At 43.8% G+C, this 25,145-nt stretch overlaps 1 protein-coding gene across 1 annotated transcript; it reads left to right on the top strand.

The window, feature by feature from the left end:
- The first annotated feature begins 233 nt into the window (after nucleotides 1-233).
- Nucleotides 234-24,934, top strand: CBR4 (carbonyl reductase 4). Its single transcript, XM_019965750.2, has 5 exons — nucleotides 234-564; nucleotides 2,502-2,622; nucleotides 3,239-3,375; nucleotides 7,562-7,696; nucleotides 22,300-24,934. Exons 1-5 carry the CDS (start codon nucleotides 423-425, stop codon nucleotides 22,476-22,478), a joined length of 714 nt encoding a protein of 237 aa, XP_019821309.2. The 5' UTR covers nucleotides 234-422; the 3' UTR covers nucleotides 22,479-24,934.
- Nucleotides 24,935-25,145: the final 211 nt, after the last annotated feature.

Raw genomic sequence — 25,145 nt, 5'->3', positions numbered from 1 at the left:
ACCCATAACATCTAGAATCCAGTAACCCGATGCCCAAGGCCCACTTCCTACAGGGCAGCCCCCCTCGCCCCCCCCCCCCGAGCCTGGAGCCCTTCTCTCCCAACACGGCCCCACGCCCTCCCGCCTGCACCAAGACTACAAGTCCCAGCGTGCAGTGTGGCCCTTGTACTGTCCCGCCGGCCCACGCTGGCATCCGCCGGGGGCGCGCCGCCCGGAGCACGTGCGCGCTGACGTCGACGCGCCAACGTGACTAGCGGTCGCGGCGCTCTGGGTTTCTGGGCCCGCACTGGTTCCAATCCGGCGGCGGCAGCCGTAGGCCCGCGATTCAGTTTGAGCGCGCCGCGGTGTGTGAATTTACGAGGCCGTTGGGAAGGGCCGTCTCTTGTAGCCTCTTCCCCCGGGCCTGCGGCTCCGCGTCCCAGATGGACAAGGTGTGCGCCGTGTTCGGAGGCTCCCGGGGCATCGGCAGGGCGGTGGCCCGCCTGATGGCCCAGAGAGGCTATCGACTGGCCATCGTCGCCCGGAATCTGGAGGGGGCCAGAGCCGCGGCCGGGGACCTCGGCGGTGGGTACCGACCGGGGTCGCACCCCCTCTTCGCGCGGCCAGTGTAGGTACAAGAAGCCGTCTTGGGCGCTCTCCCCGCCATGCTGGGCGAGGGGCGGCACAGGCGTGCTCGGGTCTTGGGAGGAGGCCCGCGCGTGTGCGCATGCGCAGGGAGTGCCGCCTCGGGCCGCTGGCGGCTGCACTAGTACGGGATGTGCGTGGGCTCGCCTCCCGGTGTCCACAGCGTTGAAGCACTCTTATGCCCTGATGACCTTCACCAAGGGACAGTGAGATTGTTCGGCAGATTCCGCTTAAATTTCATCCCCCCCCTGTATTAGGAATGGATTCACAGTTGCTGTGCGAATTTCAGTCTCTGGCTGGTAGTGAGACGGGGTGCTGTGAAGGATCGAGCTCGCAGCTAGAGTTAGGAGGGCTGGGCTCAGGGGCACCTCGTCCACTGTCGGGGCACCTTTACGCATCGTCGCCCCGACTTCACATAAGTCTCCAGAGGTTTAAGAAGGTAATTTTAGTGTTAATGTACCACGCAAGGTTAGCCAGAAAAGAATTGTTTACCTTAAAAAAAAAAAAAAAAATGGCAGAGTGTTAAGTGGTATAATGGTGAATAAAGAGTGCTTTCTTTGAAGTTTAATTTTCTTTTTTTAAAATTTAAACATTTCCAGAAAGTGGACTTTAAAAAAACAGGTAACAGTTTTTAGTAAAATTTTTTTCATGATTTGAGCATTTTAAAAAACAGCTTCCTGCTTTGTTTCATCTTTTCTAATAGTCACGCTATAGTAATGGCCATATAAGATTGTGTTATAGTTAAACAGAAAAACCCTAGAGTTTATTTCAAAGCCAAGAAACCAGTTCGACAAGAATGTAACTGAATTAGACATTAAGCTTATATATGCAAGCGTGTTCAGTCGTGTCCCACTCTTTGCAACCCCATGGTCAGTAGCCGCACCAGGCTCCCCTGTCCATGGAATTTTCCAGGCAAGAATACTGGAGTGGGATGCCATTTCCTTCTCCAGGGGATATTCCCAACCCTGGGATTGAACTCGTGTCTCTTGTGTCTCCTGTATTGCAGGCAGATTCTTTACTGCTAAGCCACTGGGAATGTCTCAAGTTTACAAAATAGGAATATAAAACTGAGAGAACTGCTGAATTAAATGGCATAGGGTCAGTGTCAAACTGTAAATATTGGTAGGTGACTCATACAAAGTGCTATGAACATGAGAAAGGTGCTCCCTGACCTTTGTTGATTAAAAAAGTGTTTTAAGGTTTACATTCTGTTGCATTACTTTGCTTCTGCTTGTTCCCCACCTTCCTCCATCCAGTTTCTTAGACTGAACTCCATGAGATCAGGACTCTGGGACTTAATCATCCTTTATCTCAAGTTCTGGATAGAACAGATCTAAGGCTTCCATGGCTCAGATGGTGAAGAATCCCTCTGCAATGCAGGAAGACCCAGTTTGGATCCCTGGGTTGGGAAGATCACCTGGAGAAGGGAAATGGCTACCCACTCCAGTATTTTTACCTGGAGAGTTCCATGGACAGAGTAGCCTGGTGGGCTACAGCCCAAAAGGTTGCAAAGAGTCAGACCCTACTGAGTGGGACATAACTGAGTAATTGACACTACTACACTAGTTCATAGGACTTCCCTGGTGGCTCAGACGGTAAAGCGTCTTGTCTACAATGTGGGAGACCCAGGTTCGATCCCTGGGTCGGGAAGATCCCCTGGAGAAGGAAATGGCAACCCACTCCAGTACTATTGCCTGGAAAATCCCATGGACAGAGGAGCCTCGTAGGCTACAGTCCATGGGGTCGCAAAGAGTCGGACACGACTGAGCGACTTCACTGACACTAGCTCATAGTAGGTGTTTGATGAATGTGTACTGAATCATTTTTACAGCCAAGGTATACTTTATTAGTAATTCTAATTTAATTTTGTTGTGTAGGAGACCATTTGGCATTGAGCTGTGATGTTGCCAAAGAACATGATGTTCAAAATACATTTGAAGAGATAGAGAAAAATTTAGGTCGCGTTAATTTCTTGGTAAATGCAGCTGGAATTAACAGGTTGGTCACAAACTTAAGTACATTTCTAATTTTTTTTCGTCCTAATTTTCTTTTGATTAATATGAGTTAGTATATTAACTTGTTTTACTTCTAATTGGAAGAAAAGTTATGTATTTTAAAATTTGGTCTGTCAAGCTGCACACTTTTTTCATTGTTTTATATTGAGATTATAATAAGGGTTTCGTTTAGTTTTTTTGCGTGTCAAAATGTTATTTTATTACAGAGGAAAAAAACCTTTTTAAACTAAACGTGTGCTATTGGAATAGTTATATGTGTGTGTGGTACAGGTATAATATGATGTCTGGGAAGTGCACGTATTAAGGGTACAGTTTAGTTTCAACATTGTAATCAACACCCATATTGAGCTAAAGAATTTTACCAGAAACCAAATGACTCTCTTGTTTTCTTCCCAGTTAGTACTTCCTGGGTTACCACTGTTGTGACTATATATGTTTCCTCACAGATCAAGTTTAAAATGGGCTAACTCAGAGGCAAAGCTCTTCTTATATTCTACTTTTAGAAAAAAAATATTATCTATTTCTTGACTTTTTAATTTGTCTTGCCCCATTTTTAAATCACACGGGATTGTTTTGGTTTGATTTTGCTTTTTTCGTAGGGATAACCTCTTAGTAAGGACAAATACTGAAGATATGCTCTCTCAGCTCCATACTAACCTCCTGGGCTCCATGCTGACCTGTAGAGCTGCCCTGAAGACAATGATTAAACAGCAGAGAGGGTCCATTGTGAATGTAGGTGAGTCTTTACCTCTGCGTGTATAGTATTATCTCATGGCACCACAGAAATTTAATCAGCTGATTTGGAGTTTATTTACCTGTGAAACTTGGACAGAATGTGTCTTTATTACCCATGGAAAAAGGATTTTATTAACTGATTAATAGGTGAAACAGGAATCACCAATTCACATCCTTCTAGCGGTCAAGCAGGTGTTATGGAGTGACACCACCAGGGACTGGGGAGGTGACAGCACACACCTGGAGATACCTGATCTGAGGCCCCCAGCTTTGGAGTCCAGAGGCTGTGTGGAATAGCTCCGATCCAGCAGGTCGTTGCTATGCACAAATGTGGTTCAGTTTGACCAGCTCTTTTGCACATTTAAGAAAAATTGGACATCCTGATTCTTACATGAAACCAAATTTTCAAAATGTGATCAAGGAATGAAAAACTTGTAGTTGGTGAGGGCTAAAAAATGACTTCTGCAGCAGCTGTGTGCGTCACTAGCAAATCCAGCACAGAGGTCTAAGAGGAGGTTTTCTTAAGAGAATAACCTTTTCAGTGTTTAGAATGGATGTTAAGTAACTCCTGGGCTTCAGTTCACCGGCCCCATAGGGCAGAGTGGAGTGTTTGCCTGTAGACTTTAAAATGCAGAGTGACTTGAGATTTTGTTTCAATGTGGTAATTTGAGAATAGCAGCATGCCTGCCGTCTCCCATTTAAGTGGTGATACCTTATAGGCCATAAAAAAGGGATGCTGCTCCTTAGAGTAAGTGACCCTACTCTAAAACAGGAAGTGTTTTTCCAAGCCAGAATACAGAGTGCTTCCTTTTTGAAATTGACCAAAGGAAAGAATATTGTGCTAATAAGAATTAGAACCTTTTGGATATTTACCCTTAAAAATATGAGAGGTCAATTTTCTTCTGAAAGATTAGTAACTGAGCTGACTTTTGCTATCTGACATAGCCAGGTAATGATCTGGGTTCTTGTAAGCTGGTATACTACCATGCACATCTCTCCTGGTAAAGGGGGGTATTTGTTCAACTCTGAAACATCCCCTCTTTAGACATGCACAAAACAAACCCCCTATCAGCCTTTTGCTTACATGCAGACTTTTAGACTTGTGCTGTAAGTCAATAAAATAGACTACTGAAAATAAGTTAGGGGTCTCTAGGGGTCTCTATGACCAAAGAGGTTACTGTAAATTTCTGGAAAGGACGTTGGTATTTCAGAAGTTAGCCCTTTGCAGAGGAACAGCTGTGTGTGGTGGAACCACAGCTGCTCAAGCCTCCTGCTCAGCCTTGCCTCCAAGTCTTTATTTTTCTTTTTTGTGTTTCTCTTTGTTTCTCTTCCTCCCCCAAACCCCACCTGCATTTCCTCTGTCTGATCAGAGTGTCTTTTCTCACTCTCTCTGCACTCCTTTCTGTTCCTTTGTCATTAACTAACATGTAACACCTAGTGTGGATCAATATTTTATTCTTGGACTTGCTGATGATAAGTATTTGGAGTTTTTTTTTTTCTCTCTCTCTAAAATTCAGTTCAGTCGCTCAGTCGTGTCCGACTCTGCGACCCCATGAATGACAGCACGCCAGGCCTCCCTGTCCATCACCAACTCCCGGAGTTCACTCAGACTCACGTCCATCGAGTCAGTGATGCCATCCAGCCATCTCATCCTCTGTTGTCCCCTTCTCCTCCTGCCCCCAATCCCTCCCAGCATCAGAGTCTTTTCCAATGAGTCAACTCTTCGCATGAGGTGGCCAAAGTGCTGGAGTTTCAGCTTTAGCATCATTCCTTCTTTTTTGAGGTTCTTGGTTACTTTTTATATTACCTGAAGGAAAGTTACATGGCTCAAAATAGCCTGGAGTTCAAACTCCCTTCCAGGTCTGCCGGGGATCAGCCCCGGCTGATCCAGGGTATTGGAAGGAGAGACGGCGTAGGCGAAGATCAGGAAACAACTGCTTAATTAAACGTTAATTAAGGATATAAAGAGTAATAGAATAAGGATAGCTCAGTAGGAAAATTCAGTGGAGAAAAGAGGCTGAGTAGCTTGGTTTACGCGGGAGACCAATAAAACTTCAAGACAAGAGGTTTGCACCACTTACGTAGGCCGCAGGCGTCCTTCTGTTCTCCCGAAGGAGAGGACACACTGAGGCCTCCCCGGTCGGATCTTAGAAGCCCAGGCATAATTAGTAAGCATGGTGGGTTCCGCGCTCCAGATGGAGACTCAGCCAGAGTGAGAGAGAGAGCGACATGGGGAGACCAGTATTTCTAGAAACTGATCCCAATTCTTTATTTTCCATGGTCTACTTTTATACACTGAGATGTTATGCAAAAGTCACGTGGGGACAGCAGTCCTGACTTTTATCAAAGTCAGGTGCTTCACACAAATGTATACAGAGGTCTTAGGGGTGTTACATCATCTTCTGGCCAGGGGGGGCCTGCTGACAATTTACGACCCTCTCCTTGTGACAACGGTCAGTCAACCAGGACACTTATTTCTCCAGGGGTGATTATTCTTAAAACAGACACCACCCAAATAAAGTTACATTCCTATAGGGTGACGGTGTAGTGGGTTTTAGTTAAGGAAAGAATTTACTTAGCCTAAGGTCTAACGTGATTAGTATCAAAGGTTAATACTTATTTCTTCTATATATTCATTAATGTGTGTAAGGGCAGGGGATGTGGAGACTTAGCAACAAACATTGGCTCAACAAATGAAAAACCCTTCACCAATACAATTTCTAATCAGCCCATTATACTTATACTAATAGTTTTCTAACTTTTCTAAGGAACCTGTTTTTAGAAGGTTTAAAGCATCTCGTGCCTCTCACGGTTGGGAGGCTGTGAGCAATCACATGTGGCCGGACAAGCCTGTCAGGCAGGCTAGAGAACCTTCAGAGGAGTTTGTAGGTTAAAACACTCTTATCACGCCCAGGAATTATTATTAACTGGAGCTCTAGGTTAACTCCTTCTCCGAAAGAGGTGGTGGGGGACAGCCCCCCGTAAAGTCAGATGTGTAGGTGAGAGCACAAAGTAGTAAAGTAGGCAGGCTCTGGTTATGGGGGTAGATGCTCGAGGAGTTCCAGGGGGACTCCTGAGGCTCGATCCCGCCTTTGCATATGTCGAGCCTCCTTCCTCATGACCTTTGTCTCGGACGGAGTACCTCACTCTGGCCCCCAACACAGGTCCTCCCCACCATTCTATGCAAAACAAAGAACTCTCTCACCCAAAGAAAAAAGTGGACATCAAGGTTGATTATGACCAGCTCCTAGCCAGTCCAGCCTCTGGCCGATCTCCAGAATTCTTTGCCCCAGCCATTTAAGAGATAACTACTCTGAACAACCTTGGAGAAGAATAGGTCTCCTTAAGACAGTAGATTTCCACATACATGCCTATATATACTTACTCTTTTCTTGGGTTAGTGCAGCAGCTCACTAATCGGAATGCTGCCCCTTTTCGCCTCATTAAAGGTGATCTGTTCTTGTAAAGTGCCAGTCTGGTTCTTTTTCTGAACCTCGCCTTCTCTAACTCCCTTACTCTACATTACATATACAGGTCATTGATGCAGAAAATGACTTCCCCAATTTCTGTTCTCCAAGAATTTATTTGCATACAGTTGATACTTGGGTTATAAGTTATTCTTTCATATTCATATAATTGAGCCACCCAAGAATCTTTAACTAGGCAGTACAAGTTGATACATCTCTGAAAGTAACTAAATTACAATTTTACAAAAAGTTTACAGTAGAAGCTTTGTTAATTTAATCAACAGTAGTTGAAATTTAGTAAAATTTATCTTCAAATGAACTGTTTTTTAGCTGGAAATAAAAACTTCATGCAATGTCATAAAATCAGTCTTTACCTGGCTTGTCTGTTCTGGTTTTAACCTCTTCCTCCTGGAAGCCTCTATAAACTCTGTAGGCTTTTTATCATGCTCCACCTCCTCAGAGATGAGCATGAGTGCTGTCATTTAGTAGATCAGTTCTCAGCCCCTGCCTAGTCCTCCGGGTTCTACATGAGCTTCTTTCGGCTCCTGTTTCTGAGCAGACTCTAAGTCTTGCTACTCAAATGACAATGGTTAGAATTCCTCATTTTAGCAAAAGACGAGGTAAGGGTTTGTACCTTGTTTGTTTACTATAGACTATCTGAACGTGCAGAATAATAACCCTATGAATGTAGTTTGAATTTGCTCTCATTTCTTTTTCTAGGAAGTGTTGTTGGTTTAAAAGGCAATTCCGGCCAGTCTGTATACAGTGCCAGTAAAGGAGGATTAGTCGGATTTTCACGTGCTCTTGCCAAAGAAGTAGCAAAAAAGAAAATTAGAGTGAATGTAGTTGCACCAGGTGAGTGGAAACTTTTTTCTTTTAATTTATGTGAATCTATGGTTTTATAAATGGAGAAGGCAATGGCAACCCACTCCAGTACTCTTGCCTGGAAAATCCCAGGGACAGAGGAGCCTGGTAGGCTGCAGACCATGGGGTCGCTAAGTCAAACACGACTGAGTGACTTCACTTTCACTTTTCGCTTTCGTGCATTGGAGAAGGAAATGGCAACCCACTCCAGTGTTCTTGCCTGGAGAATCCCAGGGACGGGGGAGCCTGGTGGACTGCCATCTCTGGGGTCGCACAGAGTCGGACATGACTGAAGCGACTTAGCAGCATGGTTTTATAAAATAATAGCAAAGACCGGTCTTGTGTCTGTAAGCACTTCTCAGGGGGTTGGGGACAGGAGCCGGGACCCCACAAAGAACATGGAGCATGGTGGTGGGGGGTGTTGAACTCTGTCTGATGGGGCTGGGGGCCAAGACTCAGGCCAGGCATGCTGTATCTGTGCTGGACACGAGAAAGTCCCCATTTAAAAGTCAGGCATAACTTGGAACTCTCAAGAACTGAATGTATGAATGTCAGGTAAGTGGGATGAGGCGTATTGGTGACGTATATACTGCAGTTGAGCCCAAGTTGTACCCCTTGGCAGAACTGTTTGCATTTTAATTGTCTTTGTCCTCTTTGGGGATGTGTTATCTGTTTGCTGCTCATGAGGATACAGTGTTTGCTAATTTAGACGTTGTCAGTTTGTCAAAGCAGAACTTCAAACAATGCATCCATTCCCTAACATAGTCCCTGCATCTAGATTAAAGAAATAACACGTCTTTATATTTAAAATATCTGAATAGCACTGTCATACAGTGTGCTTTTCATAACAGGACGAATCAGAGGAGGTAATCCAACAAGGCTGCCTTGGTGATGTCCTTTGCACATTTCATGACATCATTGCCTGCAGTAACTGACTTACTGATAACCCGAGAGACTGCGGGTTTGGTTCCAGACACCACAGTAGAGCTTGTATCACGGTAAAGCAATCAGCAAACCTTGTTTCTCAGTGCATATAAAAATTATGTTTATACTATACTGTAGTCTATTAAATGTGCAGTAACACTGCATCTAAAAAACCAATGTTCATACTTTAATTTAAAAATACCACAAGATCCTCTTTGACCCATCTCCTAAAGTAATGGAAATTAAAAAAAAAAAAGCAAGTGGGACCTAATTAAACTTGAAAGCTTTTGCACAGCAAAAGACACTATAAATAAGATGGAAAGGCAACCCTCAGAATGGGAGAAAATAATTGCAAACAACTGACAAAGAATTAATCTCTAAAATATATAAGCAGTTCATGCAGCTCAATATGGGAAAAACAAACAACCCAATCAAAAAATGAGCAGAAGACCTAAACAGACATTTCTGCAAAGAAGACATCCAGATGAGCAATAAACACGTGAAAATACACGCCACATTGCTCAGTAAGACACACGTACCCCAGTGTTCACTGTAGCACTATTTACAGGAGCTAGGACATGGAAGCAACCTAGATGTGAATCAACATCTGAATGGATAAAGAAGCTGAGGTACATATCAGTTCAGTTGTTTAGTAGTTCCGACTCTTTGTGATCCCCATGGACTACAGCATGCCAGGCTTCCCTGTCCATCACCAACTCCCGGAGCCTAGATAAACCCATGTCCATCACACTGGTGATGCCATCCAACCATTTCCTCCTCTGTTGTCCCCTTCTCCTCCCACCTTCAATCTTTTCCAGCATCAGGGTCTTTTCCAGTGAGTCGGTTCTTCATATCAGGTGGCCAAAGTATTGGAGCTTCAACTTCAGCATCAGTCCTTCCAATGAATATTCACGATTGATTTCCTTTAGGATTGACTTGTATCATCTCCTTACAGTCCAGTGGACTTTCAAGAGTCTTCTCTAGCACCACAGTTTGAAAGTATCAGTTCTTTGATGCTCAGCCTTCTTTATATTGTCCAGCTCTCACATCCAACATGACTACTGGAAAAGTCATAGCTTTGACTAGACAAACCTTTGTCAGCAAAGTGATGTCTCTGCTTTTTAATATGCTGTCTAGGTTTGTCATAGTTTTTCTTCCAAGGAACAAGCATCTTTTGATTTCATGGCTGCAGTCACCATCCACAGTGATTCTGGAGCCCAAGAAAATAAAGCTTGTCACTGTTTCCATTGGTTCCCCTTCTATTTGCCATGAAATGATGGGACTGGATGCCATGATCTTTGTTTTTTGAATGTTGAGTTTTCAGCCAACTTTTTTTAAGCCAGCTTTTTCACTCTCCTCTTTTACCTTCATCAAGAGGCTCTTTAGTTCCTCTTCACTTTCTGCCTTAAGGGTGGTATCATCTATGTATCTGAGGTTATTGATATTTCTCCTGGCAATCTTGATTCCAGCTTGTGCTTCATCCAGCCCAGCGTTTGGCATGATGTACGCTGTGTGTAAGTTAAATCAGCAGGATGACAATACACAGTCTTGATGTACTCCTTTCCCAATTTTGAACCAGTCCATTGTTCATGTCTGTTGTCCACGTCCAGTTCTAACTGTGGCTTCTTAAACTGCAAACAGGTTTTGCAGGAGGCAGGTCAGGTGGTCTAGTATTCCCATCTCTAAGAAATTTCCACAGTTTATGTGATCCACACAGTCAAAGGCTTTAGCATAGTCAATGAAGCAGAAGTAGATGTTTTTTCTGGAATTCTCTTTTCTATGATCCAACGGATGTTGGCAGTTTGATCTCTGGTTCCTCTGCCTTTTCTAAATCCAGCTTGTACCTCTGAGGATGAGAGTGAGCCTGAAAAGCCCGGCTCCCAGCCCTCCCCCCATGGCCCCCAGCAGCCAGGCTGCCAGACTGTGGAAAGAATGCGGGCCTGGCAGGAGGATCCACCCCAAGGACTGGAATGCTGCTGCAGAAGCATGTTGCCCCTGCAGTGCTTACTGTGATGTGGTTTCTTTTGAGAAAGATGATCATTAAAAAAAAGAAGAAATTGGAATCTATTTCCTGCCTCATATTTGAAGGTACAAACAATGCCCATTTTTTTCCTCAAAGGAACATATAATTGCAAGTAAAGATTTAAGCCAGTGGAAAAGGACAATATGAAAATATTATGGATTTAACTGGACTCACAGAAGCTAATGGTCTTCTCCCTTCCAAGTCAGTGCCTGTCTTACAATGTCATGCCTCTAGCACTTGGCTAGGATCAGGGCTGCCCAGCATTTTGTATGATGTACTCTGCATATAAGTTAAATAAGCAGGGTGACAATATACAGCCTTGATGTACTCCTTTCCTGATTTGGAACTAGTCTGTTGTTCCATGTCCAGTTCTAACTGTTCTTCTTGACCTGCATACAGGTTTCTCAAGAGGCAGGTCAGGGTCTGGTATTCCCATCTCTTTCAGAATTTTCCACAGTTTATTGTGATCCACACAGTCAAAGGCTTTGGCATAGTTAATAAAGCAGAAGTAGGTGTTTTTCTGGAACTCTTGCTTTTTCAGTGATCCAGCGGATGTTGGCAATATGATCTCTGGTTCATCTGCCTTTTTAAAGTCCAGCTTGAACATCTGGAAATTAATGGTTCATGTACTGTTGAAGCCTGGCTTGGAGAATTTTGAGCATTACTTTGCTAGCATGTGAGATGAGTGCAATTGTGCGGTAGTTTGAGCATTCTTTGGCATTGCTTTTCTTTGGGATTGGAATGAAAACTGACTTTTTCCAATCCTGTGGCCACTGTTGAGTTTTCCAAATTTGCTGGCATATTGAGTGCAGCACTTTCACAGCATCATCTTTTAGGATTTGAAATAGCTCAACTGAAATAGCTCAATTCCACTTCCACTAGCTTTGTTTGTAGTGATGCTTCCTAAGGCCCACTTGACTTCGCATTCCAGGATGTCTGGCTCTAGGTGAATGATCACACCATCGTGATTATCTGGGTTGTGAAGATCTTTTTTGTATAGTTCTTCTGTGTATTCTTGCCACCTCTTCTTAATATCTTCTGCTTCTGTTAGGTCCATACCATTTCTGTCCTTTATCGAGCCCATCTTTGCATGAAATGTTCCCTTGGTATCTCTGATTTTCTTTTTTTTTTTTTTGCCAATTTTTTTTTTCAGTTTTTTGTTTATTTATTTATTTTACTTTACAATATTGTATTGGTTTTGCCATACATCAACATGAATCCACCACGGGTGTACACGTGCTCCCCATCCTGAACCCGCCTCCCACCTCCCTCCCCGTACCATCCCTCTGGGTCATCCCAGTGCACCAGCCCCAAGCTTCCTGTATCCTGCATCGAACCTGGACTGGCGATTCGTTTCACATACGATATTCTACATGTTTCAATGCCATTCTCCCAAATCATCCCACCCACCCTGCTCTCCCAGAGAGTCCAAAAGACTGTTCTATATATCAGTATCTCTTTTGCTGTCTCACATACAGGATTGTCGTTACCATCTTTCTAAATTCCATATATATGCGTTAGTATACTGTATTGGTGTTTTTCCTTCTGGCTTACTTCACTCTGTATAATAGGTTCCAGTTTCACCCACCTCATTAGAACTGATTCAAATGTACTCTTTTTAATGGCGGAGTAATACTCCATTGTGTATATGTACCACTGCTTTCTTATCCATTCATCTGCTGATGGACATCTAGGTTGCTTCCATGTCCTGGCTATTATAAACAGTGCTGCGATGAACATTGGGGTACACGTGTCTCTTTCACTTCTGGTTTCCTCGGTGTGTATGTCCAGCAGTGGGATTGCTGGGTCGTATGGCAGTTCTATTTCCAGTTTTTTAGGGAATCTCCACACTGTTCTCCATAGTGGCTATACTAGTTTGCATTCCCTTTTCTCCACACCCTCTCCAGCATTTATTGCTTGTAGACTTTTGGATCACAGCCATTCTGACTGGCGTGAAATGGTACCTCGTTGTGGTTTTGATTTGCATTTCTCTGATAATGAGTGGTCTTGAGCATCTTTTCATGTGTTTGTTAGCTATCTGTAGGTCTTCTTTGGAGAAATGTCTGTTTAGTTCTTTGGCCCATTTTTTGATTGGGTTGTTTATTTTTCTGGAGCTGCAGGAGTTGCTTGTATATTTTTGAGATTAGTTGTTTGTTAGTTGCTTCATTTGCTATTATTTTCTCCCATTCTGAAGGCTGTCTTTTCACCTTGCTTATAGTTTCTTTTGTTGTGCAGAAGCTTTTAATTTTAATTAGATCTCATTTGTGTATTTTTGCTTTTATTTCCAATATTCTGGGAGGTGGGTCATAGAGGATCCTGCTGTGGTTTATGTTGGAGAGTGTTTTGCCTATGTTCTCTGAGAGTTTTATAGTTTCTGGTCTTATGTTTAGATCTTTAATCCATTTTGAGTTTATTTTTGTGTATGGTGTTAGAAAGTGTTGTAGTTTAATTCTTTTACAAGTGGTTGACCAGTTTTCCCAGCACCACTTGTTAAAGAGATTGTCTTTTCTCCATTGTATATTCTTGCCTCCTTTGTCAAAGATAAGGTGTCCATAGGTGCGAGGGTTTATCTCTGGGCTTTCTATTTTGTTCCACTGATCTATATTTCTGTCTTTGTGCCAGTACCATACTGTCTTGATGACTACGGCTTTGTAGTAGAGCCTGAAGTCAGGCATCTGATTTTCTTGAAGAGATCTCTAGTCTTTCCCATTCTGTTGTTTTCCTCTATTTCTTTGCATTGATCGCTGAGGAAGGCTTTCTTATCTCTCCTTGCTATTCTTTGGAACTCTGCATTCAGATGCTTATATCTTTCCTTTTCTCTTTTGCTTTTTGCTTCTCTTGTTTTCACAGTTATTTGTAAGGCCTCCTCAGACAGCCATTTTGCTTTTTTGCATTTCTTTTTCTTGGGGATGGTCTTGATCCCTGTGTCCTGTACAATGTCATGAACCTCCGTCCATAGTTCATCAGGCACTCTATCAGATCTAGTCCCTTAAATCTATTTCTCACTTCCACTGTATAATCATAAGGGATTTGATTTAGGTCATAGCCGAATGGTCTAGTGGTTTTCCTTATTTTCTTCAATTTCAGTCTGAATTTGGCAATAAGGAGTTCATGATCTGAGCCACAGTCAGCTCTTGGTCTTTTTTTTGCTGACTGTATAGAGCTTCTCCATCTTTGTCTGCAGAGAATATAGAGTTTGGCAATAAGGAGTTCATGATCTGAGCCACAGTCAGCTCCTGGTCTTTTTCTTGCTGACTGTATAGAGCTTCTCCATCTTTGTCTGCAGAGAATATAATCAGTCTGATTTCGGTGTTGACCATCTGGTAATGTCCATGTGTAGAGTCTTCTCTTGTGTTGTTGGAAGAGGGTGCTTGCTATGACCAGTGCTTTCTCTTGGCAAAACACTATTAGTCTTTGCCCTGCTTCATTCCGTATTCCAAGGCCAACTTTGCCTGTTACTCCAGGAGTTTCTTGACTTCCTACTTTTGCATTCTAGTCCCCTATAATGAAAAGGACATCTTTTTTGGGTGTTAGTTCTAAAAGGTCTTGTAGGTCTTCATAGAACCGTTCAACTTCAGCTTCTTCAGCGTTACTGGTTGGGGCATAGGCTTGGATTACCGTGATATTGAATGGTTTGCCTTGGAAACGAACAGAGATCATTCTGTCGTTTTTGAGATTGCATCCAAGTACTGCATCTCAGACTCTTTTGTTGACTGTGATGGCTACTCCATTTCTTCTAAGGGATTCCTGCCCGCAGTAGTAGATATAATGGTCATCTGAGTCAAATTCACCCATTCCAGTCCATTTCAGTTCTCTGTTTCCTAGAATGTCAACGTTCACTCTTGCCATCTCCTGTTTGATCACTTCCAATTTGCCTTGATTCATGGGCCTAACGTTCCAGGTTCCTATGCAATATCGCTCTTTACAGCATCGGACCTCGCCGTCTGAGCCACCAGGGAAGTCGAAACATGTATTACTGTATGTAAAATAGATGGCTAATGGGAAGTTTCTGTATAACACGCAGAGCTCGGCCCACTGCTCTGACAACCTGGAGAGTTGAGATGGGAGGGTGGGTGGGAGGCAGGATCTCGAGGGAGCGTTTATATCTGTACCTGTGGCTGATTCACGTTGTTGAACGGCAGAAACCAACACAACATTGTAAAGCAATTATCCTCCAGTTGAAAATAAACTAAAAAATACTTTATTGCTAAAAAATGCTAACCATCATCTGAACCTTCAGCAAGTCAGTCTGTAGTGCTGACATCAATGGTCACTGATTACAGATACCACAACAAATACAGTAATAATGAAAAGTCAGAAATACTGTAAGAATCACCAAAATGTGACCCAGAGTCATGAACTGAGCAAAGGCTGTTGGGAAAATGTCACTGATGGACTTGCTTGATCCAGAGTTACCACAAACCCACAACTCGTAAAAACCCCAAAGTGCAGTGTCTGCAAGGCCCCTTAAAACGAGGTCAGCCTGTACTCCAGAAAGCCAGTGTTTGTAGAGAAGAAAGTATTAATGTCACAGGTCACGTACGTTTGTTTTCAAAATGGAGAAGATGCCTTTCACTGGGTGTCTCTGCGCCTCAGAGAGCTACCCCATATTCACATTAGAATTTCAACACGGAGAGGAATTTGAAGGAAAAAAGATACTTTACGCAGACTCAGGAGGGAGAATTCTTTTGAAAACTGACTCTGAAGTAGTTGATTTTAACAGTGATTGTAGCTGTAGTTGCTTCTTTAGTGAGTGAAGGGCCTCTGTGTGATTCCTTTTATATCGTTACAAACTTTACGTCTTTTTGGGTTTTTCATAATATGATTTTTCTAAACTGTCTGGATCTTCCCATTTTATAACTTTTACCTTTACGTTATTTGCCTTTTGACAAATTACTAGTTTATAAATATTGTCTGGATTAGTTGAGACTAATAAAAAGGTGCTAAAACGCAAATCTGCGTTGTCACTCGTGAGCTGGTATGACGGCAGGCTTGGTTATTGTGCTTTCAAAGACGACGGATACCCTCCTGAACTTCCGCCGGCTGCCACGGGACCTCTGTCCCAGCTTGCCGAGGGCACTGCGGCCGGTGCGCTGGGGGTTCGTGAGCAGGCTGAGCGCGACCTGGGCCGCTCTGCCCAGTGTGGCCCAGAGCTGTCCACCAGCAGGGACCTGTCAGGAGTGGCCTGCGTCCCCGTTGAGTGTTCAGCCAGACACTGGCTCCGTATCCGTAAACATCTGAGAAGTGACTCGCTATGGGCGCATTCTTTTTCTAAGGTAATCCCGAAGTGGCCCTGTGGTCCTGACAGCGCGGTGAGTGTGTGTGTGCTTCGTGCGGCCCAGCAGGGTGTTAGTGTGAGCTGACTTTAATGTGCAGAGTAGATGGTTTGTGGGTTGGGGGCTCTGTTACGTGCTTCCCACTTTGCGGATTGCAGCAGTGTGGGTGATGGAGAGTCAGCTGTGGGTCACAGTGAGCTGCGAGCTGCATGCTTGGAGCGTGATGCAAGTGTGCCTCACGTCTAGTAACTCATTCAGCAGACTCCCCGAGTGTGTCCCGTGTGCCAGGGCTGGCAGCGCTCCAGATTATAAACACGAATAAGGTGTTTGTGTCACAGGGAAGTAAGTGCAGTGGGAAAGACAGGCGTGTAAACAGATAATTACACTGCCATGTGATGAGTGCAAAGTAGGTACCCGCATGATGCTATGGAAACGCTGGAGAAGGAATGCTTAATTTTGTCAGTCAATTAGTTGTTAAGGCAACAGACTAAACAGTGCGGATCCAGTTGTGTCCAAAGGGAAATTTTTTGAGTGTTAGGGAAGTGTGTTTGTATAGCCTTTCTAGAGATATTACTTTCCACTGCAATTTACACTGCAGGAAAGAAAAAACCTGTTGCCAGAAATGTGGACATTGAGTAGAGTGAGTTTTATTATATTATATTGGCTGTAGTATAATATATGAAATTGACTATGCTATAAGCCTGGTATGAATATGCTTCATCAACCAGGAGCAAAGTACAAGCTGAAATGGTAGCATCTAATTGATTCTATGGGTTATTTGTTAATTTTAGATAGTGATTTCAACCAGATTCTTCAGATCTTTGAACAGAGCTGAGAAATATCAGAATTAATATTTTTATATTTTTTAAATTTATTTATTTTTTAATTGAAGGATAACTGCTTTCAGAAGTTTGTTGTTTTCTGTCACACAGTAACATGAACCAGCCATAGGGTGTACATATATCCCCTCCCTCTTGAACCTCCCTCCCATCCCACCCCTCTAGGTTGATACAGAGCCTCTGTTTGAGTTCCCTGAGTCACACAGCAAATTCCCATTGGCTATCTATTTTACATATGGTAATGTAAGTTTCCACTTTACTCTCTCCATACATCTCACCCTCTCCTCCCCTCCGGCCTTTCCCATAGGTCTATTCTCTATGTCTGTTTCTCCATTGCTGCCCTGAAAATAAATTCTTCTGTATTATCTTTCTAGATTCTGTGTATATGCATTCAGTTCAGTTCAGTTCAGTCGCTCAGTCGTGTCCGACTCTTTGCGACCCCATGAATCGCAGCACGCCAGGCCTCCCTGTCCATCACCAACTCCCGGAGTTCACTCAGACTCACGTCCATCAAGTCCGTGATGCCATCCAGCCATCTCATCCTCTGTTTTCCCCTTCTCCTCCTGCCCCCAATCCCTCCCAGCATCAGAGTCTTTTCCAATGAGTTAACTCTTCGCATGAGGTGGCCAAAGTACTGGAGTTTCAGCTTTAGCATCATTCCTTCCAAAGTATACGATATTTATCTTTCTTTTCCTGACTTACTTCACTCTGAATAATAGGCTCTTAGTTCATCCATTGAGTCATCAGAACTGACTCAAATGTGTTCCTTTTTATGGCTGAGTAATACTCCATTGTGTATATGTGCCACAGCTTTATCCATTTATCTGTCAGTGGACATCTAGGTTGCTTCCATGTTCTAGCTATGGTAAGTAGCGCTGCATGAACACTGGGTTACATGTGTCTTTTTCAGTTTTGGTTTCCTCAGGGTATATGCCTAGGAGTGGGACTACTGGGTCATATGGTGGTTTTATTCCTGTTTTTTTAAGGAATCTCCATACCATCTTCCATAGTGGTTTTATCAGTTTATATTCCCACCAACAGTGCAAGAGGGCTCCCTTTTCTTCACATGCTGTCCAGCATTTATTGTTTGTAGACTTTTTGATGATGATCATTCTGACTGGTGTGAGGTGGTATCTCATTGTGATTTTGGTTTTCATTTCCCTAATAATGAGTGATGTTGAGCATCTTTTCATGTGTTTGTTAGCCATCTGTATTTCTTCTTGGGAGAAATGTCTGTTGAGGTCTTTTTTTCCACTTTTTGATTGGGTTGTTTAATATGTTTATTTTTAATGTTAGTTTTCCTGGTCACCTTCAAATGGAGATTCCGATGAAGGAAAAATCAGTTAAAAAGCGAATCAGAAAAAACAAAAACAAGCAAATTAATAGATTAGCCTCTCATTTGCTTCCTAATGATTTTTAACTTTTAAAAGATAAGTTAGTTGCTAATTTTGGTATTACAGTAGCTGTAAATTTCCCGTCGTTGATAAATGTTACTGATTATTATTGAACATGAGAAACAGAATATTTGATAAATTGAAACTATTTTGGATACATTACTTTTAAAACTGTATTTTCAATAGGTAATAAAACACATAGTACAAAATTCAAAAGTACAAAGAAGCTTAAAGTGAAAAGTGGGTTGTCTTCTGGCCATCCAGTGCCTTCCTCAGAGGCAACCCCTGCAGCTGGGTTTTCTCTGTGTTTCACTTACAAGCTAGTAAAGTGTATGTGTGGTGTGTGTGTCATTTTCTGTGCAGTTCATCTATAAGCCAGTTAGGTGTGTGTGTGATATGTATAGTTTTCTCTGTATTTCATCTATAAGCCAGTTAAGTGTGTGTGTGATGTGTATAATTTTCTCTGTATTTCATGTATTATCCAGTAAAGTGTGTGTGTGGCATGTGTAGTTTTCTCTGTATTTCATATGTAAGCCAGTAAAGTGTGTGTGTGTGTATAGTTTTCTCTGTATTTCATATGTAAGCCACTGACGTGTGTGTGTGTTCTGTCCAGGAGGCAGCCTCTGCGATAGCTCTGAGGGACTGGTGCAAAGAGCCAAGATACATGGGAGTTTTTGTGACGAAAGCCAGGTTGTCAGAACATCACAAGATTACTATTTACTAGAGAAAACCAGACCTCTCAAATTAAGGAATTTAGTGCTCCTCTGTGTATGAAGATGCAAGTGTCTGGGCTCCCTGAAGTCACTCCTCTGACATGTGCTCGGCTAACATCCGGGCCAGCGTCCTGGGCTCCCATCCTGAGCCCCCTGCAGGCGCAGTGTTGGGGCGGGGTCCCGCAGGGCATGGCCTGCAGTGGCAGCAGCCTGTCCGTGTCTGCCCGGAGGCCCTCAGGGCTCAGCGATGTGGCGCCGATTGCAGCAGCCTTTGTTTGCTCATGTAGCAGCAGCACGTGTCATTCACAACACATATGTGTAAGAATGTTCTGTACCTTGCTTTCCTCATAGAGCAATCTCTGCTGGAGTTGATTCCATGTTGCTACATGTAGAACTGTTTTACTTCTTAAATAATAGGTTTATGGCAGTGTAATGACATAGTGTAATTCGCCCATTTAGAGTGTCTGATGTACTGAGTTGAGTGCAGTCACACAGTCGTTCCATCATCACTGCGGTCCACTTGAGAACACGTATTTTCATCGTCCCAAAAGAAACCCTGGAGCCCCGAGCGTTCGGGAGTCCCCATTTCCTTCAGTCTCCCCAGCCTTTCGCAGCCACTCACCCGCCTCCCGTCTGTCCGCAGAAGTGTGGCTGCTGTGGCCGCTGTGCACTGTGCCGCCTGAGGCAGAAGCCGGAGGTGTGCTTCACGGGTGCGCGGGCGTCCTGTGACCTCTGCCTCCCAGGGGGCACTTCCGCTGTTGTTCTTGCTCTTTTGCTGGTTCAGCTGCTGACACTGCGGCTTGTGCATGATTTACTTTGCCCGCACATGAGTGCGTGTCACGGGGGACTGAACCTCCGAGGACTGAAGCGTGTGACGTTTGGACAGATGGCACGGCAGTCACGGATTTCTCCGGGGACCCTCAGTGTCTTTTTCAGTTGAGGCGCTTTTGTGCTCATGACTGGGGCCGAGGCTGGCTGGCAGGTGCTGCAGAGGCTTGGCAGACGCGCGGCGGACACGACTTTCGCTGCTCTCCGGCGCTGTTCGGTGGGCAGCGGCTTGTCACGCCGCCTCCCTGTGCATTTTCACAGACGTAATGTTAGGACACACACACTTGCCCTGGTGAAAGTCTTGGTCTAGCTTTTGGCGACAGTCTTATTTTATCTCCCTAAAGAAGTGTCTGGGATTATTTTAATTCTTTCTAGGTCCTAGGAACTTGTGTCAGAGGACAGACATCTAAGCAGGGAGCTTTATCCTGCAGGTGGTGGTGCTGGTGCCTGAGAGAGGCTGACATCCTGGTGTCTTACTTAAGTGTCAGATCTCTAGATCAAGCTGTTCAAAGCTAAAATAGTAACCAAGCCATATGGAAGTGAGATGCTGTTTGTTTATACTCTGTAGCTAGCCAGGGCTTCCCTGATGGCTCAGTGGTAAAGAATCCACCTGCCAATGCAGGAGACATGGGTTTGACCCCTGAGTCGGGAAGATCCCCTGGAGAAAGGAATGGCAGCCCACTCCAGTATTCTTGCCTGGAGAATCCCATGGACAGAGGCGCCTGGTGGGCTACAGTCTATGCAGTCCTGAGAGAGGCTGACATGGCTGAGCAACTAAACGGCAACAACAACATAGCTAGCCAAAAATGGGTGAAGGAAGTTCATTTCCTTGGGAGCCGACAGATATAAACCCTCACTGGACAAGAACCATGCACTTGCTTTTATGAGTAAGACTGTTGGTTCCTAAGGCATTCCTGTCTGGAAGAAGTGTACCAAGCATGTTGTCACCGATGTGAAGTGCAGCAGCCGCACCCGTGTCCTCAGTTGAGCTCCTGTCCCTCCGTTCCCTTGCTGGCTGAAGGAGAGATGGCTTTGCAGCCACCGAAGCCTCAGCCTGGTCAGTGGCAGTCACAATGACGTCGTCTTCGCACAGTGGCACCAACTGGGGTTTTTCATTTTTATAGCCCAGCTTGAAAGGCATTGTACATGTATATGTAGTAAACGAGCAGTAAAGCAGAATTTCCAGAGCTTCATAAAATGGCAAATTGCTTTGGGAGATAGTCCTCTGGGGTCGAGGAGGGAGCAGAGGTTGGGAAACAGTACAGGCACAAATGTGGGTGCGTGGAGCGTTTACAGACTACTGATACCCCTGCACGGGTCTTCTGAGACGTGACAGAGTCCGGGAGCCTGTTTATGTGCAGTGCCCTGGTTGTGAATGTATTTATAATTCAGGACCCTGTTGTTCACGAGCTGCAGCATAAAATAGTAGTGAAATTTGGTAGGGGCCTGGACTAGTTTCCCTAGAGACTAGCTTCATGCTTTTGGTTTGATTCCTTCATGTTTTTTAATTTTATTGGACTTTGGGAGATGATATGTATGAATTTTAAGAAGCTGCAGCTAGAGACTTAGGGCAGTTAAACTGCTGTCCATGATGTAGTGGTGAATGCGTGGTGATGCATTTGTCAAGACCAAACAGCTGTACAGCCAGCGGCTGAGCCCTGACATGAGCCGTGACTTTCCTCCGCGGCACTCTTGGTCCGTCATGCAGCACCCTCAGGCAGGGCGTTAATACTTGGGGGTCCTGGGGGACGCAGTGTGGGAGGGGCTTGTGTGGGATTCCCTCACCTTTCTGATCAGTTTTTCTGTAAAGCTGCAGCTGCTCTAGAAAATAAAGTCTATTATTTGAAAAAAAAAAAAAAAAAGCTTCTGGCAGTGAGAGAACGGTGCCTGGGTTTGGGACAGGTTCCTACTCTGCTTGTCCAACATCGTGTCCAGGAGCAGATGCCAGCGCCAGGGACAGCTGCCTTCCTCACAACCTGGCCTCTGCCCCCAGTTCTGGACTGGCAGCCACTGCTAGGCTCCCTGACTTACAGGTTCTCTGAGGAGTTTGTTCTTGTTTAATCACTCAGTTGTACCCGACTCTGTGACCCCGTAGACTGCAGCACGCCAGGCCTCCCTGTCCATCACCAACTCCCGGAGTTTACTCAAACTCATGTCCTTTGAGTCAGTGATGCCATCCAACCATCTCATCCTCTCTTGTCCCCTTCTTCTCCTGCCTTCAATCTTTCCCAGCATCAGGGTCTTTTCAAATGAGTCAGCTCTTAGCATCAGGTGGCCAAAGCATTGAAGCTTCAACTTTAGGAATGGAATTGAGGAACTGAATTCTTATTCATGTTTATATCCATCCACTTATATTGTGCTAAGAGTTGGACCAAATATTTGGTGGTCAAATATTTTAGTGTTGAGTAACTCTTCATTGAACTAAACTGAATAAAAGATAAGGACTTGAATGTTTGATTATTAGCAAAATTCTGTTTCCTAAAACAAGGTTTATTAACAATCTCAGATTAAATTTCCAGCAGTGAATGTTTTTAATTGAGCAAGTGTTTCTTAGTGTCTACGTTTTTCAACTAAACAGGCAAACATTTCTCTTTCAGGATTCATTCACACAGATATGACAAAAGACTTGAATGAAGAACTTTTAAAGAAGAATATCCCTCTGGGAAGGTTTGGAGACGCCCTTGACGTGGCCCAGGCAGCCGTATTTCTTCTAGAGTCGCCGTATGTGACAGGGCACGTCCTGGTGGTGGATGGCGGCCTGCAGCTCACCATGTAGCCGGCTCCTGTCACTGCTGTTGGAGTCACGGGCAGTCTCTGTTACTCCTGTGTTTGCTAATCAGACCTGCTGATGCTACAGGTGTTGATTTCTGTCTTCATACAAATCTGTCTGTAAAGAACAGTGGGAGAGCAGCTGCGTTTTCCAAATGACACGGGTCTCATGGGCGGTGTTAGTGTACAGTCCCTCCTCACAGGGATCACCTTCAGGAGCCCTGGTCTTCAGATGTTCCCGCCTCTTACGAAAACAGTGTCCTCGTGTCTGCGTGTAACCTCTGTGTACTTTCCATCATCTCCGTTGTTGTTCAGTCACTAAGTTGTGTCTCACTCTTTGCAGCCCCTCACACTGTAGCCGGCCAGGCTCCTCTGTCCATGGAATTTTCCCAGCAAGAATACTGGAGTGGGTTGCCATTTCCTTTTCCAAGGGATCTTCCTGACCCAGGGATCGAACCTTTGTCTCCTCAGTGTCCTGCTTTGGCAGGTGGATTCTTTACCACTGAGCCACCAGGGAAGCCGGAATCTAAATCATTCTTAGATTACATATAATACCTAACACAGTGTAAATGCTGTGTGAATAATTGAAATGCAGTGTAAATGCTATGTAAATAGTTGATTTTTAGAGCTTTTAAAAACATATTTAGAAATTTAAAAACTTTAAAAAATATATTTTCTATCCATAGTTGGTTGAAGCCATGGCTGTAGAAGCTGGATGCAGAGGGCCAGCTGTCTACATTTTGCTAATAAAAACAGATGTTATCTTAATTTATGCATTTTGTTACACAAGTAGGAAAAATTACGAGTCTGATTGTCATTAGATACTTGTTGTGATAGCTTACGGTGAACGGTGTTGGATTGGTGATCTCCGAAGAAGATTTAACTTTGGGACCAGGGACCAGGGTTGATCATTCAAGAGCTTTTGTGTAGCAGAGTTTTATTAAAGTGGAAAGGGACTGAGAAAGCTTCTGACACAGACATCAGAAGGGGGACAGAGAGTGCCCCCCTCACTAGTGTTAGCAAGGGAGTTAGATACTTTTTAGTTAATTATTACAATAAATCAAAATAATTCCTCAGGTTTGTGAAAATTTTACCAGACCCACTCCCATAATTTACATTTTAGGATAACAGAATTAGAATTTAACAATAGAAAGATCCTAGCAGAGCCACTCCCATAATACACATTTTAAGATATCAGGATTAGTCAGAAGGTTTTCAGGAGGTTTTCAGGAAGGAAAAACTGTCCTCAAGCAGGATACATCATTGTTATATAATCCTTAGAACAGAGTTAAACTCTGAGTTGTTTGTTGTGTAATCATCAGTTCCGGGCTTAAAGAAAAAAATGTTTTATGTGACTAAGACTAAAGAATGTAAAGAAAAAAAAGTTTTTGTCCTTTCCTCCTCCTTGAGAACCCCAGACCTCTCTCCTCAGGGACCCCTGGACTTCTTATCAGCCTGCCTAGGAATTGACTCTCTCAGCTGGATTGGGCCGAATACTCTAGAAGTGAACCTGGCAGGCCAAGTGCAAGTTAAACAAGTACACCAAAGCAGGAGGACTTGAAGGGCACCCGGCAGGTGCCCTAGCAAGCCCGCTGGAGTTAAACACTGTAGCCCTTTGTCCGTCCCCTGAATAGTCAGCTGTTACTCAGGTTGAGAACAGTTAGACACAGCCGTGACTGGAGTCTGGTTTCTTTGGTGGCACTGCTCCTGGGTGAGCAGCTGGGTACAACAGACTACGCTGGACAGAGGAGCCTGGTGGGCACAGTCCACGGGCCAGAACTGGACACGACCGAGCGACTGAGCAGCAGGTGTGGATGGTTGACGTGCCCTGTGGAAATCTCGGGCGGCGTGGCTAACCCTTGGTCTTAGTACCTGGTCCAGCTGGGAGCTCCGTAGACCCCATCAGCTTAGGGTGTGGGACTGCTGTTTCTTGGGTTGTGTTTGTTTGTTTTTAATTCCTCAAAGCTCTCAATTAGCTGGCTTCTTAAAAACAGCATAAGAAATAATGACATTTTAAAAATTAAGAATTTTTGCATTAATGAATGTAATAATGATTCTTATGTGAAATTTTAGAAAAATAATAATTGTGAACAATCATTAGTAAATATGCAGCAATAGGGCAGTGTCTTTACAAGGAGCAGGTAAAGCATTAGTCTTGAATGAAAATACTTGTCTGAGATTAGAAATGTCACAAATTGAGTGAAAACATCAGATGATACCTATTTTGCATTGATCTCTTTTGTGAGAATAGCATGATAATTTTAAATATCACTGGGTTCATGTTATTTTTATTATTTCAAATGTTTTAAATATTGCATTTTAAAAAGTAATCTTTTTACAGTTTTATTGGAGCTGAACATGATTTTATGTAAACAGATTAATTTTATTTAAAGGTATGAATAGGATATATAAATAAATTCAGACTGATAAAAATAATAAAGTCAGATCTGTGTTCTAAATCAAGATTCATGATTCCTTAAAAATTCTTTTACACTGATCTTCAAAATAGCCTTTACTTGGAGAAGTCTATTCAGGAGGTAAAAAGGTCAGTAAGTGTCCATTACCACCAGGTTGTCTGCTCAGTGCAGACACGGCGGTCCCATCAGAACTGACCGCGTAGGAAAGCAGCAGGCGGCGGTTTCAAGTTCCACAGAAAGGACACGCCTTGCCAGCG

Source organism: Bos indicus, chromosome 8 (assembly GCF_029378745.1).
Source record: "Bos indicus isolate NIAB-ARS_2022 breed Sahiwal x Tharparkar chromosome 8, NIAB-ARS_B.indTharparkar_mat_pri_1.0, whole genome shotgun sequence".
Taxonomy (NCBI): Eukaryota; Metazoa; Chordata; class Mammalia; order Artiodactyla; family Bovidae; genus Bos; species Bos indicus.
The sequence above is the reverse complement of the archived record's forward strand: the minus strand, read 5'-3'. Positions and strand labels throughout refer to the sequence as shown.